The sequence below is a fragment of the Eretmochelys imbricata genome, chromosome 15 (assembly GCF_965152235.1).
Source record: "Eretmochelys imbricata isolate rEreImb1 chromosome 15, rEreImb1.hap1, whole genome shotgun sequence".
NCBI classification, from domain to species: domain Eukaryota; kingdom Metazoa; phylum Chordata; order Testudines; family Cheloniidae; genus Eretmochelys; species Eretmochelys imbricata.
The window spans coordinates 12,373,656-12,387,585 of NC_135586.1; the positions used below are offsets into that span (position 1 = coordinate 12,373,656).

A 13,930-nucleotide genomic window follows, 5' to 3' on the forward strand; every position below is an offset into this window, starting at 1 on the left:
GCTTGTTGGGGGTCATGGAGGGCTCTGGATAGTAGATGGGGACAGAAAGGGGTTAACCCAGAGTAGGTACACAGGGAAGTTGGTGCCTGTATATTTTATGTATTTAAGTGATGCACACGCATTTGGGATGGCTAAGGGGAGTACAGAAAACCATGATTTTCTTTTTTTTTAAATTGCATGACGTTTTAGGGTGTTCATTCATGATTTTTGAATTCTTGGGTGTTGGCAATTCTATGTTCTTCTCCCATAGAATCATAGAATATCAGGGTTGGAAGGGACCTCAGGAGGTCATCTCGTCCAACCCCCTGCTCAAAGCAGGACCAATCCCCAACTAAATCATCCGAGCCAGGGCTTTGTCAAGCCTGACATTAAAAACTTCTAAGGAAGGAGATTCCACCACCTCCCTAGGTAACGTATTCCAGTGTTTCACCACCCTCCTAGTGAGAGTTTTTCCTAATATCCAACCTAAACCTCCCCCACTGCAACTTGAGACCATTACTCCTCATTCTGTCATCAGCTACCACTGAGAACAGTCTAGATCCATCCTCTTTGGAACCCACTTTCAGGTAGTTTTTTTAAACCCTTGATAGAGTTTTAAAAAAACTGAACACTTAATGTTCTGCACTGTTTATAGTAGCTGGAGAATATTCAGGCCACTGTTTTGAACTTCAAAGCACAAATGTACTAAAATTTAATGGTGCGTCGCATATCTCACAAACAGCTCAAAACAATGGTATTACCCAATCTTTAACTCTAGGGCACATTTAGGTTTTCTGGTTTGTGGTGATTATTTTTCTATTTTTTGTTTATTTTTAGACAAATTATGACTCATTATTAGGAGTAAAAAAATCAATTGTTTTTAAAAAATAAACCCATTTCCCTTGAATTGTCTTAAAAAAAAAAATTGGCCCCCCACTGGAGTTCCACACTCCTGGAATCTGCTCCAAACAAGTGTGGGGAGCTTGGTAGGGCTTGCTGGCTCCCTCAGTAGGCAACTTTCAGTACTGAAGAAATTGTACATTTTAAGTAATCTTGAAAATCCTGTTCTCGAATTCTTCAGTTGTACTTTGTCACTAAAACAGGCAACCTTGCATGTTAGCTTCAGCCTTATAAAAAAAAATCCATGCTAATTCCTCCTTTTGTACTAAGACTAGCAAAAGTTTCCGTTTTTTGTAGCTTAAGCAACATGGCACCATGTGATTGAATCACCCTCACTGCTAATTAGCTTACCACATCCAATGCTAAAAGGTCAGCTAAATGTGCATCTTAGAATATGTAGTCCTGTAAGATAGCTATATATGTAGGAAAATGTCTGGTTTGAAGTATTTGAACTTTTCCAAGCCTGAAATACTGTTTTTCAAGCCACTTAAGGGCTTATGTCATTCTTACAAAGAAATTAGCTGTGGCATTAAAAGGGGCTGTAGTTAGGACTATTGGCATAACAAAGCTGATGAATCCAAAATTGTCAGCCTTCAGAAGAACTATAGATCAATCTGTCTTTGCTCAAATAGTGTCTCCAAATTAATATCCAGTTTAAATCATGTGAAATGGAATATCTTTTTGTGAATAAGTGTGTGGTTTTGCTTAGCATTTTGATTTAGTCTACCATACGCTGTTTTTAAAATGTCTTGTAATGCTAGAAGACAGCTCTCCACCTACAGACCAAGGGGATTGTTTTGGGTGCCAAAATATAGGGCTCAATTTTGAAAATGCGGGGAAACAGGCAAGAGCATTGTTAAATTTCAGGTTCTAAAAATAATCCGATGTTGCATAATTATCCCTGAAACTAATTGTAACTGATAAGCACTTTGGGAAGTTCAGTTTCGCAACAGAACAAGAACCACACAATTTTACTTTCTGTCAATTTAGTTGTTTAAATTAATGTACAGTAAATGTTTGAATAATCAGAAAGCATGTGCCTACTGCTCTGTAGTGTATGCCAAGGTCTTGGATTTTAAGCAGCTTAATATGTTGGCTACCTGCAGCCTTCAGGTGAGAAAAGCGCTGCCAGTAGACACAGAAGATATTTGCTCACAGCTGCTCCTGGTATAATGAACCTGAACTAAAAAATATAATTTATCACAGTTGGCCCTACAAATCGAGAGGCCCTGCATCTTTACATTTTACATATGCATACAGAACCATAGAAATAGAATTCCCCTAAGACTCAAGGATTAGTGAAGTGGTACTCGCAAAAAGAAAAGGAGTACTTGTGGCACCTTAGAGACTAACCAATTTATTTGAGCATGAGCTTTCGTGAGCTACAGCTCACTTCATCAGATGCATACCGTGGAAACTGCAGCAGACTTTATATACATACAGAGAATATGAAACAATACCTCCTCCCACCCCACTGTCCTGCTGGAAACCTGAAGTGGTACTGAATGAGAAATGTATTCCACATGCATCTTCATCAGTTACTCAATTATAGGAATGGAATAATCAATCATGCTGTTCTCTTGTGCATTGAATAAAGCAACAAATGAATAACAATCACAGTAGTCAGTCTGTCAGACGCCAGATTAGGAGTTGGTAGTGGTCAAACTGCATACCCTTTGTGTAGCTGCTGACCTATTTAAGTGACCATCTTACTTCCATATTATGATCTCATTGAATATACTGTAATGTTTACCCCTTATGCTTTAAATACAGCTTATCTCAAACCGTGCTGTGATACACAAGAATTGGAGCTTTTTGAGGGCTAGAATAGGAATCTTATTCCTGTTGAAATAACAAGGAAGGGAATCATTCCTGATGGCAGCTGTCTTGGAGCAGGGAAGTGAAGTGTGAATCCGTAGGTGTGGTAACCCAGCTTTTATTTTTATTTTTAAATGGGAAAATCGCAGCCCATTTTAAACATTGCTGACATCAAAACCTTTATTCAGCATCCTCCCATGTCACTGTGCTTACCTTGCAGGTAACATTTTAGTGATTTTTTTGTTTGTTTGTTTTTAATGTTCATGGTAAGGCAGAGACTGGAATCCTAATACTCATCAAGTTAGTTTACACTAATTTCCCACTTTCAGGAGTGTGCACTTTGTTAAATAACTTCATGCTTAGACATTCATTAATAATTATATAATAAACTATTTTTTAAATTATACTTATGAAAAATGTTTTCATGAGGAAGTCTTAAAAATGCACAAGTGGCTTCAGTTGCTCTTTCATAGACAAATCACTGAGTAAGGTGTTATCTTAAAGTGGATTTGACTTATCTTTCCAGATACAGTTAAAAAACTTCAGGACCAAAAGCATGACATGGAAAGAGAAATAAAGACTCTTCACAGGAGGCTGCGGGTAGGTTAACACCTACAACCCAGTGTGCAACGGAACACTAAAAGAGGTGGGGGGACACCGTAAGAGTGGTACATGAGACATCATCCAGCAATAAACATATATAGTACAGTCTGCCTGTCCTTCCCTGCATAATGCTCTAAAAATATACCAGAAATGTTTCAAGGCTGTGTAATAGTGTACATAGGATTTCAATATGTACAGGTAGAAACTGGTCTTACTGGGTATTAATGGTGTTGACCAAAGACAAAAGCACATGACAGACGTACTAATTGGGGGGAAGTGAATATTACTGTGTTTAAAAGCAGTTTGAATAATTTTGGGGAGAGGGGCATCAGCTCAAGGATGAAGTTAAATACTTCATCTTGGGATAAATTTACTAAACGGTTAAAGAATTCACTATCTTTCCTTTTTGTAGATAAAAGGAAATTTTAGGACCTCCCCAATTCTCCTGCTCCAAAACCCCAAAGCTGATTACTGATTAAATGATCTTCATATTTAAGATTTGTAACTTTAGTGTTTTACTTTTGGACTGTCAAATATGAGTACTTTTACCACCCACTTAAATCTTCCACTCTGAAAGTTCAGTGGAACTTTGCATCAGCATAATTCTTTGATTTCAAACTCCTAGTTGCTGCTGTTTACAGTTTCGGTTATTTATAGGAGGAGTCCGCAGAATGGCGTCAGTTCCAAGCTGATCTACAGACAGCAGTGGTCATAGCAAATGATATCAAATCTGAGGCCCAAGAGGAGATAGGAGACCTAAAGCGTAGACTGCATGAGTCTCAGGAGAAAAATGAGAAGCTCACTAAAGAGCTGGAAGAAATAAAGTCACGCAAGTATGTTGATGAAAACTGAGTTATGTATTTTTTTTTGCTTTTACACAATTAGAGATGTTAATTTCTTAACTGTCACTGTTGAGACTCATGGAAAGTCACAGAGCTAGACTGACATTTTGAGGCAAGATAATTTCAGCCTAAGATCTCTCTGCATGCTTCTAGGAACAATTTTGAAAGAATGGGCAAACCTGTAAGAGAGAGGGTTTTTTTTCATAGGTGGCCTCTTAATTTTCTGCGATGGAGGAAATGTACCTGTTTTGGCATTTTCACGCGCACACAAAAAGGAAAGTCATTAGTCTGTTTTTAGTCACAAATAAGAGTCGATGACTTGGGTTTAACTTCCCGAGTAGGGCATGGAAAGCAAGCAACGAATGTCTCTTCCGTGCTGTTGCAAGTATAGGTGAGTCGCATCATACGTGCATTTAACTTACGCGAATTCAACTATATGCGTTCGGGGGGGAAAAAAAAGGAAAAATAAGATACCTGTAAATAGTGCAGGCGATTCCGCCCACCATTCCACTCAATGAGCATATGCCCCAGAGATGGGAGATGTGAATCTGCTGTTCCCTCAGTCAGTCTCAGTTCCCGCGTGCCTCTCATACTGTGAGCATCTCGTCGCGCTGAGTGTGATTCTAGTGTTTAAAGATACTGAATGTATTTTTCATAAAACATGGCCCCTAAACGCAAGCCAACTACTTCATCTGGTGCTCAACCAAAGAAACAGCGATCTGTTCCAATGCTGGAGGAAAAACTGGCTGTGTTGGACTTACTGAGAGACAGTATGTCAGTCTCCAATGCGACACATAAATATGGCCGCAACGAATCTAGCATCCATGCCATCAAGATTCAAGAGAGAAAAATTCGTCAAGCCGTGGCATCAAATGTTCCAATAACTGCTAAGGTGACGAGCCAGATGTGTGTTTGTGAACACTGAAAAGGCATTAAACTTATGGCTGGAAGACATGAACTGTAAACGTGTGCCTATCGATGGCAACACTTTGCGAGAAAAGGCTCTCAGCCTCTATGCCCTGTTCAAACCTCCTGCCGAAGAGGGACAGCCTTCTGATTAGAAGGAATTCAAAGCCAGCCAAGGTTGGCTTAACAGTTTTAGGAACTGCTTCAACCTCAAAAACGTGCAAACTACCGGTGAAGCTGCATCTGCCAATGAAGAGGCAGGAAAAGCCTACCCCCGAACAATTAAAGAAAATCACAGAAGAAAAGGGCTATCTTCTGGAACAAGTTTTTAATGCTGACGAAACTAGGCTTTTCTGGAAAAAAAATGCCCAACCTCACTAACGCTTTGAAATCAAAAAGACAAGCCCCTGGCTTCAAAGCAGCTAAAGACCGTGTGACTATGTTTTGTGGCAATGCGGCTGGGCTTTCATCACATTTAATAAAGCCGGGCTTGCTCTACAGGGCTGCAAATCCCCGTGCCCTAAAAGGCAAAAACAAAAATTTCTTGCCTGTGTTCTGGCAATTAAATAAAAAGTCTTGGGTGATGGCAGAATTATTTCTGGATTGATTCCACAAGTGTTTCATTCCAGAGGTCGAGTGGTACCTTGAAGAGGAAGGACTTGACTTCAAAGTGTTGCTGATCGTAGACAATGCTCCTGGCCACCCTGCGGCACTCCGGTTTGTGCATAACTACGTTGAAGTTGTCTTTCTCCCTGCCCCAATACCACCTCCAACCTCTTGACCAAGGCGTGATACGCTGTTTCAAGGCCACGTACACGAGGCTTATGGATACATAGCGCTATGGATGCTGATACCAATCTTAATGTGATGGAGTGTATACTGTACTTTATGGGAGATTTAAGGGATTTTCAAGGGTAATTTTTACTATAGGCGATTTTTGCCTTACGCACTGACTTTAGAATCTAATACCCGCTTAAGATGCGACTCCACCGTATATTTTGTGTAGCTGTCAGGCCCTCTAGAGGGGAGCAAAACACAAGATTATCTTACTATGGAGAAGGGAGGGTTTGATTCTTGACAGCTAAGCTACTCAGATAAAAGATGTTAGATTCTCACTTGTGATCTGTTGTAGCTTGAATTGAGACAGAAATCCCTAGGAGTTCTACAAGAGATGGTTACTTCTAGATAATCTACATAGACTGGTAATGTGAACCAATTTCTCTTGGAATATTAGAAGGCATACAACCTACTTAAACCTGGGCATTCTCATATCTGGTATTTGATTTGTAATTATGGCCTTGATTTCTTTGAGGCTAGAGTTTTACAAATGACTATGATCAGTCAGTTTCAAAGGAAAGGAGTTTGTCCAGTCAGATACGTAATTCTTTGAAGCAGGGGATAGTCTTTTTGCTGACTTTATACAGTGACTAGCACAGTGGTGCCTGTAGTTGCTACTGCAACACTTAATTACTGCAGTAATTTAATTTTTTCCCCAAAATACCATCAGAAAATAATCTGTTAATATTACTGTGTAGCTCATTCCATGAACTTCTAGCAGTGTGCTATTTAAAAAATAGAATGAGAAACCAATCACTAAAAGCCTCACCTTTAAAAGGGACTTTCCTATATATTGAACAGAAGCCGATACAGTATGCTTCTTACCTAAAATTAAATTATGCTTATAGCACTTTGGAAAACCGGCAACTTGGATTTTCTGCAGTTGATGTCAACTTTCTTCAGTAATAAGCCTTTGCCTCATAATCAACTGGTTGTGGAGGGTTTTTTGTAGTAGTGATTTTTCAGTGATCCTAATTACATCAGTAGGGCATCTTTCAAAAAAGCACAAAATTCAGTCTTCAATGAATCCATAGCGCATACAGCTCAGACACAATTCATGTTTTCTCCTGTCCTGCCAATCTACCTGAGCCCTGACCACTAGTCCTCTCTAGGAATTAAAGAATAGTTTGGTCTCCATGGCTATTTGGTCCTTTTGATTCAGACTGGAGACTCGGCAGTTACAGTTATGATGTTTGTGATGTGTATACATGTTCCCATTATTAAAACCTTCTATAAAGAGCCATGTAAATTAACACTGATAAACACGTTGTAAATACAGATATAAATCTTTGAACACCAGAGTGGGGTGAGATTATTTTTGCAGTGGAATTTTGCACAGGCTGCATATGTGAAATGCAGAGAGCAGACTGGAGGAGGATATAATTGAAAATAAGAGTTGACCTGGATGGTGAGGGGAAAGCAGATTAATCTGAAGTGAAGCTACCCATTTGAATAGGCTGTCAGGTAGTAAAACTCCTGATTACTCTTGGTCTAGAAGATACTCATACCAGGAGTTTAGAGAGATTAATGCCTTAAGTCATAATGTTATAGCACCCACTTTTGATAGGAATTTCTAACCTAATCTTTGCATTTTCAAAATAGGAAGTTTGCAATTTATGCTTTGCATTATAGGGATCTGGCATCTAGATCTAGAAAATCTGTTATGTTGAAAATTAATCAGACTAATTGTGAGTTGTTTGAATCCCCTTGTTGAAGCTAAGGCTTGACTTGCAGTATCAATTCACTACCCTGGTGGGTAAAATATATTGGAACAATAAATGTCTTGCCTGCAAATCAGCTAGAATTCATTTTTCCTTGGAATCTGTGTTAACAATGTAACAATCATTTACCAAATGTCAACTTGAAAATAAGCCTTTTATGCGGTAGTCGCACTTCGGGATGTCGGAAACCTGTTGCTTGGTTTGTTCTGATACTGATTCCAGAAGTGCTTTCTAAATCCATATTACTTGCAGATGGAGGTAAAATAATATACTGGTCATTGGTTTCCTAAGAACAAAGAATTCAAAAGTAGCTGAAAATGATTCTTTAAAAACTTGTTGTAAGATTCCAGAAGAAGAGAAATGGTATAGCTGTTGAAAAATTTAGTTAGCATGGTATTTGATCTGAAACTGAGGCAATGAATAACATCTCAGATCCCGGGGCGCGAGGGGACTTTCTCCAGACAGAATGATGGTTTTTCCATCAGAGTGCCAGTGAATGTCATAACCAACATAAACTTAGGTTGAAAGGGCCCTTCCATTCTAAATTTTAGTGTCCTTTGGGTTGCAACTAGAGTTCAGTCTCAATTCAAAGCTGAACTTCAAAAATACATTTTTCCCTCTCTCACCCTACCGGTGCCACCACATTCCCCTCCCCCCATAAAAGAGTTGAGCCTTCTTTACTTATGCAGGCATAAAAAAAGTTTGCCCCCTTCAGAAATAATTGTAAAGGTTTATTTTGATGATTTCAGCAGATTAGTTTTTAATCTATGGCAAATTTGAAGTTTAACTCACTAGAAAACATAAGACCCAAAATTTGAGAGCCTTTCAGTTCACTGAGGGTCTCTTGTTGACAGATATTAAAGAAATTGACTGGTATCTAAGGCTGTTAATTTAAACCTAAATTACAATAAATAGCAAAGTAGGTTAATATAATGAGTAGAGTTATGAGCTCAATTCCTGTGTTTACATTTAAGCCTTTTGACATAAAGAAAATATTTTTCTGATGTGTCTAAGATGGCCTAGCTTTTGTTTACAGGCAGGAAGAGGAACGTGGCCGAGTATACAATTACATGAATGCTGTAGAGAGGGATTTGGCAGCTCTGAGACAAGGAATGGGGCTGAGTCGGAGGTCCTCCACTTCCTCGGAGCCAACTCCCACCGTAAAAACACTAATCAAATCCTTCGACAGTGCCTCACAAGGTAATTACTTCTAGCCAGTGTAGTAGCTGTACAAAGTTAGAGGTTTATGTATGTTGACGTGTGTGCTTCTGATCTGGCTGATTCAAAATGCAGCTGCATGAAACTACAATAGCAACCTACAGGTGCTGTCTGAAACAAACCCACGTACAATAAATTGCATTACTGGGGTACATTACTGTTAAAGAATTATCCTTTCTCTTCCTCTTCTATCCCCAACCCCAGGGGTTGAATGTTCTCTATTCCTCACTGTCACTTACCTAGTGATTTGGACACTAGAAGCTTTGTGATTCAGCATTCACTCAACAGGAATATAATACCAATTGTACAATCAGCTGTGTCCCCAGCTGAAGGATATATTCAGTATTCCCATTAAGACACTGACATTAATACATGCCCCCAAATGAGCATCCTAGAAGCTATATTATGACTAGCACCAAGTTTTTCAAAAAATGCCTGAGCTCCTAAAATCCATATTTTAGTGCCTGTCAGAGAAGTGCTGACCCTCCTTCTCCCATTTACCTCAGCAGGAACTATTGGGCACTCGGCACTTTAGGAAATGTGAACTGTAGATTTAGAGCCTGACTTTAAGGTCCTGTTTCTGAAGAGTTGTTATACAAATTTAGGGCTTATCTACATGGTGAAATAATGCATTTTCTGGGATTGTGATGTCCAAAGCACACTAATACATTGTACCTTATTTAGTCTGTGTAGATCCTGCTGGTGTGTACTAAAAGTTTCCTAGTGCACTATACCAGTGCTTGAAACAGCATTACATTAAATCGTACTAGGGAACCTTCAGTAAGCACCAGTAGGATCTACACAGACCAATTAACGTACAACACATTAGTGTGCTTTAGAAATTGTATCCCCCGTAGAGCACATTACCCCAATTTGTAGACAAGCCCTTAGTCTCATTTACATTAAAACAGCTTTAAATTGCTCTCGTAGTACAAAGGGGCCTTAATGTGGGTGTAAATTACATTTAAATTACATTTACATACACTTTAAGGTCCCTTAGTGCTACCAGAGCGATATAAGCAGCCGTAATATAAATGGCATCCCACTTTTATGCTCGCCACCTGAAGACCTGTCATATGATTCAGTATAATCTGTAAATCATATGGAGATTGTCATATTTTTACATCTGTGTTCTCCCTGTTAGTGTTTGTCTTTGTCGCTTTCAACCTCCTCCGTTCTAATTTGAGGGCTGTTAGTGTTTTTGCTGATGATAATTATGCAAAAAATTCTAGTAAAAGGAGGAAGTAACATGAGTGAATCAGCAGAAAACTTGCTCATCTGTGGCTTTGGATAAGGATCCGATTGCTCAGACAAATTATATCAAAATAAAAACTATCCTCCTGGTAAGAAATTTTACATCATTTGCTAGTCATGCAATTAGTGAATCAGCTGACTGGCTGAGCAAAATGAGGTTTACACACACTTTGATGGCACTTCTATCTGAAATTTGGAAAACTTGGAGCGGGGAGATAAAGGGGACTCTCAGTTCCTTGCATCTGATTAGCAGACCCAGCAACTACAACTACCTCTGTGATTGTCTATAGATCAAATAACTTGTTGGTGGCAGCCATTAACATCTTCCAGCATAACAGTACCCCTTATCTTAGCTCTACCATTCTTCCCAATATAGTGTGAAAATGCTGACACCCTGAATGCTTCTCCAGAACAGAAAGAAAGGAAATTAGAATGGTGGCATGGTGGGTGGAATGGGGGTGTTCACAGAGCTCCTACCATGTGGGAAGAGGAAATAGGGTTCCCTGTGGTGAAAAAGGGGAGGCCCTGATATGGGGGTTAGGAGGGAATGAGGGGGCACACAGCCCCTGGCTTGAGTGGGGAAATGGGGGTGATGGTATGTGGGGAGGATGTCCTGGGGATACTCCAACCCCCTGAAATGTGGCGGAGAGATTAATGAGTGGGAAATGAAGGACCCTAGCATGGGTGAATGTGAGTTAGAGCCTCTGTCATGAAGGTGGGGATGGCTGGTTGCAGGGAGTCCCTGACATAAAGATGGATGGGTGCATGTCATACAGGCAGTTTGTGTGGGAAAGGGAGGAAAGTAAGGAGCCCCTGGTATGTGCAATGTACACTGCCAAGAGATGCAACAAAGAATGTAACCCTCTAAATCAGAAAACCAAAGCCACTTTTGGTATATAAAACTTCCAGTTAAGTAGGGGGGAGAATATTTTTTTTGTGAACAGCTGGATACTGTAAATAGTTTTATATGGTTTCTGTTTTTTGATGTAGTGCAGGCTCATGTTAGGAGGTGACCAACGTGGTACTCTGAGCATTTTTGAAACTTTCAAAGTTGCTTTCCAAAAAAATGAGCCCTGCACAATATGAGCAAACAAAACACTTGTCAGGTTCTGCCCTTAAACAGTTGTCTTGACATGTGGCTATATGGACACTTCTCCATTTGACTGAAAACCATGCTGCATTTGGGATAGCTTCCTTTTTATTTTTCCAGTAGTTCCAAGTCCTGCTACAGCCACAATTCCTCGCACTCCTCTCAGTCCAAGCCCCATGAAAACACCCCCAGCCGCTGCAGTGTCTCCTATGCAGGTAAGTGCATGTGATGGTATTTCATCTTTTGTTTGTCAAAGAAATCATGCAAAAGGAGGTGATGGTATTATACAGACGCTGATTGACTTTGTGGGCAACAGTAGTAAAATATTGCCTGAGGTAAAATAGTTTCTAAATGTAGAGTTGGACAAAGGAACTGATACAGCCTAAGGGCACTTGAAAAAAATTATTGCCCTTAAAGCCCAGTTATGTTAGGGTGAAACAACCTCTCCCCCATATTTTACTGTTGATACAGAGGCAGTCTGTCCCTCTTCCCTCCCCATTTCCAAGGATGTTGTCAGGGCCAACTTTGCTTCCCATGGAGACACACTTCTGACTACCCTTTAAGCAATATTTTCTGTTGGGGTATATTCTAATGAAGGAACATCTTATTGCATGTACTGTTCGGTTATGTGACATCTTTAACCAACTGGAGTACTAGAAAAATTACCAAAGGTTTGTTTAATGCATGTGTAACTTGTAGAGTGTGGTGGTCGTGGTTTTCGGGCGGGGGGGGTGTGGTTTCAGTAAGAAACACTGAAAAAGACAGTTCTGTAGTCAGATACTAACTATTCCTGTGCTACTGAGAATTGATATTCTTGTAATATGGAAGACTAACTTCAATCTTCCTGAACTCGTCTGTCAGTTTTCAGTCCTCTGTCTCCTTTGGGCGATAGAGGTCATGCATCTGTGTGGGATTGGTCATCAGCCTTTGATACAAATTTATCAGTGTTGTGGGCCTCACTATAGGACCTGTATTAGAGGGATGAAGTCATAAATTGGCATTTTAATTCATTATATAGGGATCCAGAGAGTTACGTTCAACGTGTTGATGTACCCTAAGTTCTCTGACCCCTTTCCAGCCTCCCACCCCTTTGGTCAACTGCTAGGGGAGAACATTAAGTATCACAGGATTGCATAGTTATCAGTATACTGAGAATATTGCTCAGTCTTGCTTTCTGTGAACCTAGACACCGCTGTTTTGTTTTCTCAGTATCAGGATGATGTGTGGACGTGGACGAAAGCCAGCAGGGTTGGGCTCAGAACAGATAAGAGTAAAGGTAGTGGTTGTTGGCAGGATGAAGCATTTTAAGGAACTGGCAGTGCTCATTTCCTTCAGTGACAGTGTATGCTCACTTATCAGTAGTTCTTCTATTAGATTCAGAGTATTGGAGGCCAGAAATGCTGCCAATTTATTGTAATATGTGGTGGCACAATTTTACAATCGTTGTTGTGAGAGGAAGCACCTTTTTGAACCCTGGCTTGTGGCAGTGAAGGAGTAATGTTTGAAACCTGTTGTCCAAGTATGGCAGCATTTTATAGTGCAGATATTGATAAGTCATATCCCTTCACACTGAGACTCAGATTCATAAGATGAACAGTTATAGCTTCAAAACAAAAGTGGAGAAATTAGATGTTTTAATCAGAAAATTTGTTGCTTTCTGTGGTTCAGTCAGCAGTGACAGTGTTTTTCAGAAGACAGCTGGATCTGACTAGCTTTGTATCAGCTGGGGGTTCAGTCGGCATTGATCTGCCTTTATATTTTTTTCTTTGCTCATGAAAAGAGCATGCTTAATCTCACACTCTGAAAGGCTAGACTAGAGGTTTGGCAACACCAAAGGCTTTTCGCTGTAGCCTGAGGCTTATTTGCTTTATTTATTCATAAATTAACCATGAACTTCAGTTCTTTGTAACCAAAATAACATCTTAAACTAGTGGGGAGCTAGCACATGCCTGCTACTTTTCATTTGAGGTTCTCTGTCTGCCATAATTTGAATCTTGAATTGCACTTCTGGTGCACAAGCAGAATGTCAGAAGTGGGATGTTCTCTGGAATGGAAGTAACTCCCTGAAAAAGGAATATAATAGTGTAACAGAGCAACTTTCCCTCTAATTTCTTTTGAAAATAAGTGGTTTTACTGAATGTGTGTGACTATGCAGAGAGACTTTTCTGTGTTGACCTTTTTTATGTTGTATTATATCTAAACAGCCATTTATAGTGAAGGAATGATATAATGAGGCCCAGAGAATTTCCATCATGTTACCACATTGATTTCTACTGTCTTGCCCTTGAAGGCACTAAATAATTCAGTTCAGCCTACTTCTTAGAATTTGTCTTCTATCAAGTCTCCCCTACCAATGATGTCAGCGTTAATATTCTGTTCATTATTCCTTCTCTAGTTACATTGGGAATCAAGATTTAAGAGTGTGACAGCCTGGGACAGTTCCAAGTTTGTCATTGTGGCCATGAGATCTGAGTTAAGCTGGAAGGGTTGTCCACTGCACGAGTACTGAAATCCTTTAGAACAAGTCTAATCTTGAGCTAGCATACTGAAGACATTGATGTGGCTGCAGTGGCACAAGCAGTAGCTTGGGCTAGCTGCCTGAGCACAATCGTGCCAGACCCCCTGGTTCATACATGGGTGCCTAGCCTGAGTCACAGCCCATGCTGCTGTTTTTATGGCACTAGCCTGAGCAGAGCTAGCCCATATCTATGTGCTATGGGAAGCATGCTGTATGTGGCAGGGTAGACATACATACCCTTGCT

At 40.0% G+C, this 13,930-nt stretch overlaps 1 protein-coding gene across 8 annotated transcripts in view; it reads left to right on the top strand.

Annotated features, from left to right (window-relative positions):
* SPECC1L (sperm antigen with calponin homology and coiled-coil domains 1 like) overlaps nt 1-13,930 on the top strand; it is a 111,026-nt gene that overhangs the window by 42,311 nt on the left and 54,785 nt on the right. For 6 of the 8 annotated variants that reach the window (XM_077834586.1, XM_077834585.1, XM_077834590.1 and 3 more), the window contains 4 exons: nt 3,224-3,297; nt 3,958-4,133; nt 8,643-8,806; nt 11,289-11,383. In XM_077834586.1, the coding sequence (XP_077690712.1) occupies nt 3,224-3,297; nt 3,958-4,133; nt 8,643-8,806; nt 11,289-11,383 (509 nt within the window). The remainder of the gene's footprint in view (nt 1-3,223; nt 3,298-3,957; nt 4,134-8,642; nt 8,807-11,288; nt 11,384-13,930) is intronic. The other 2 variants (XM_077834592.1, XM_077834593.1) reach the window with 1 other exon arrangement.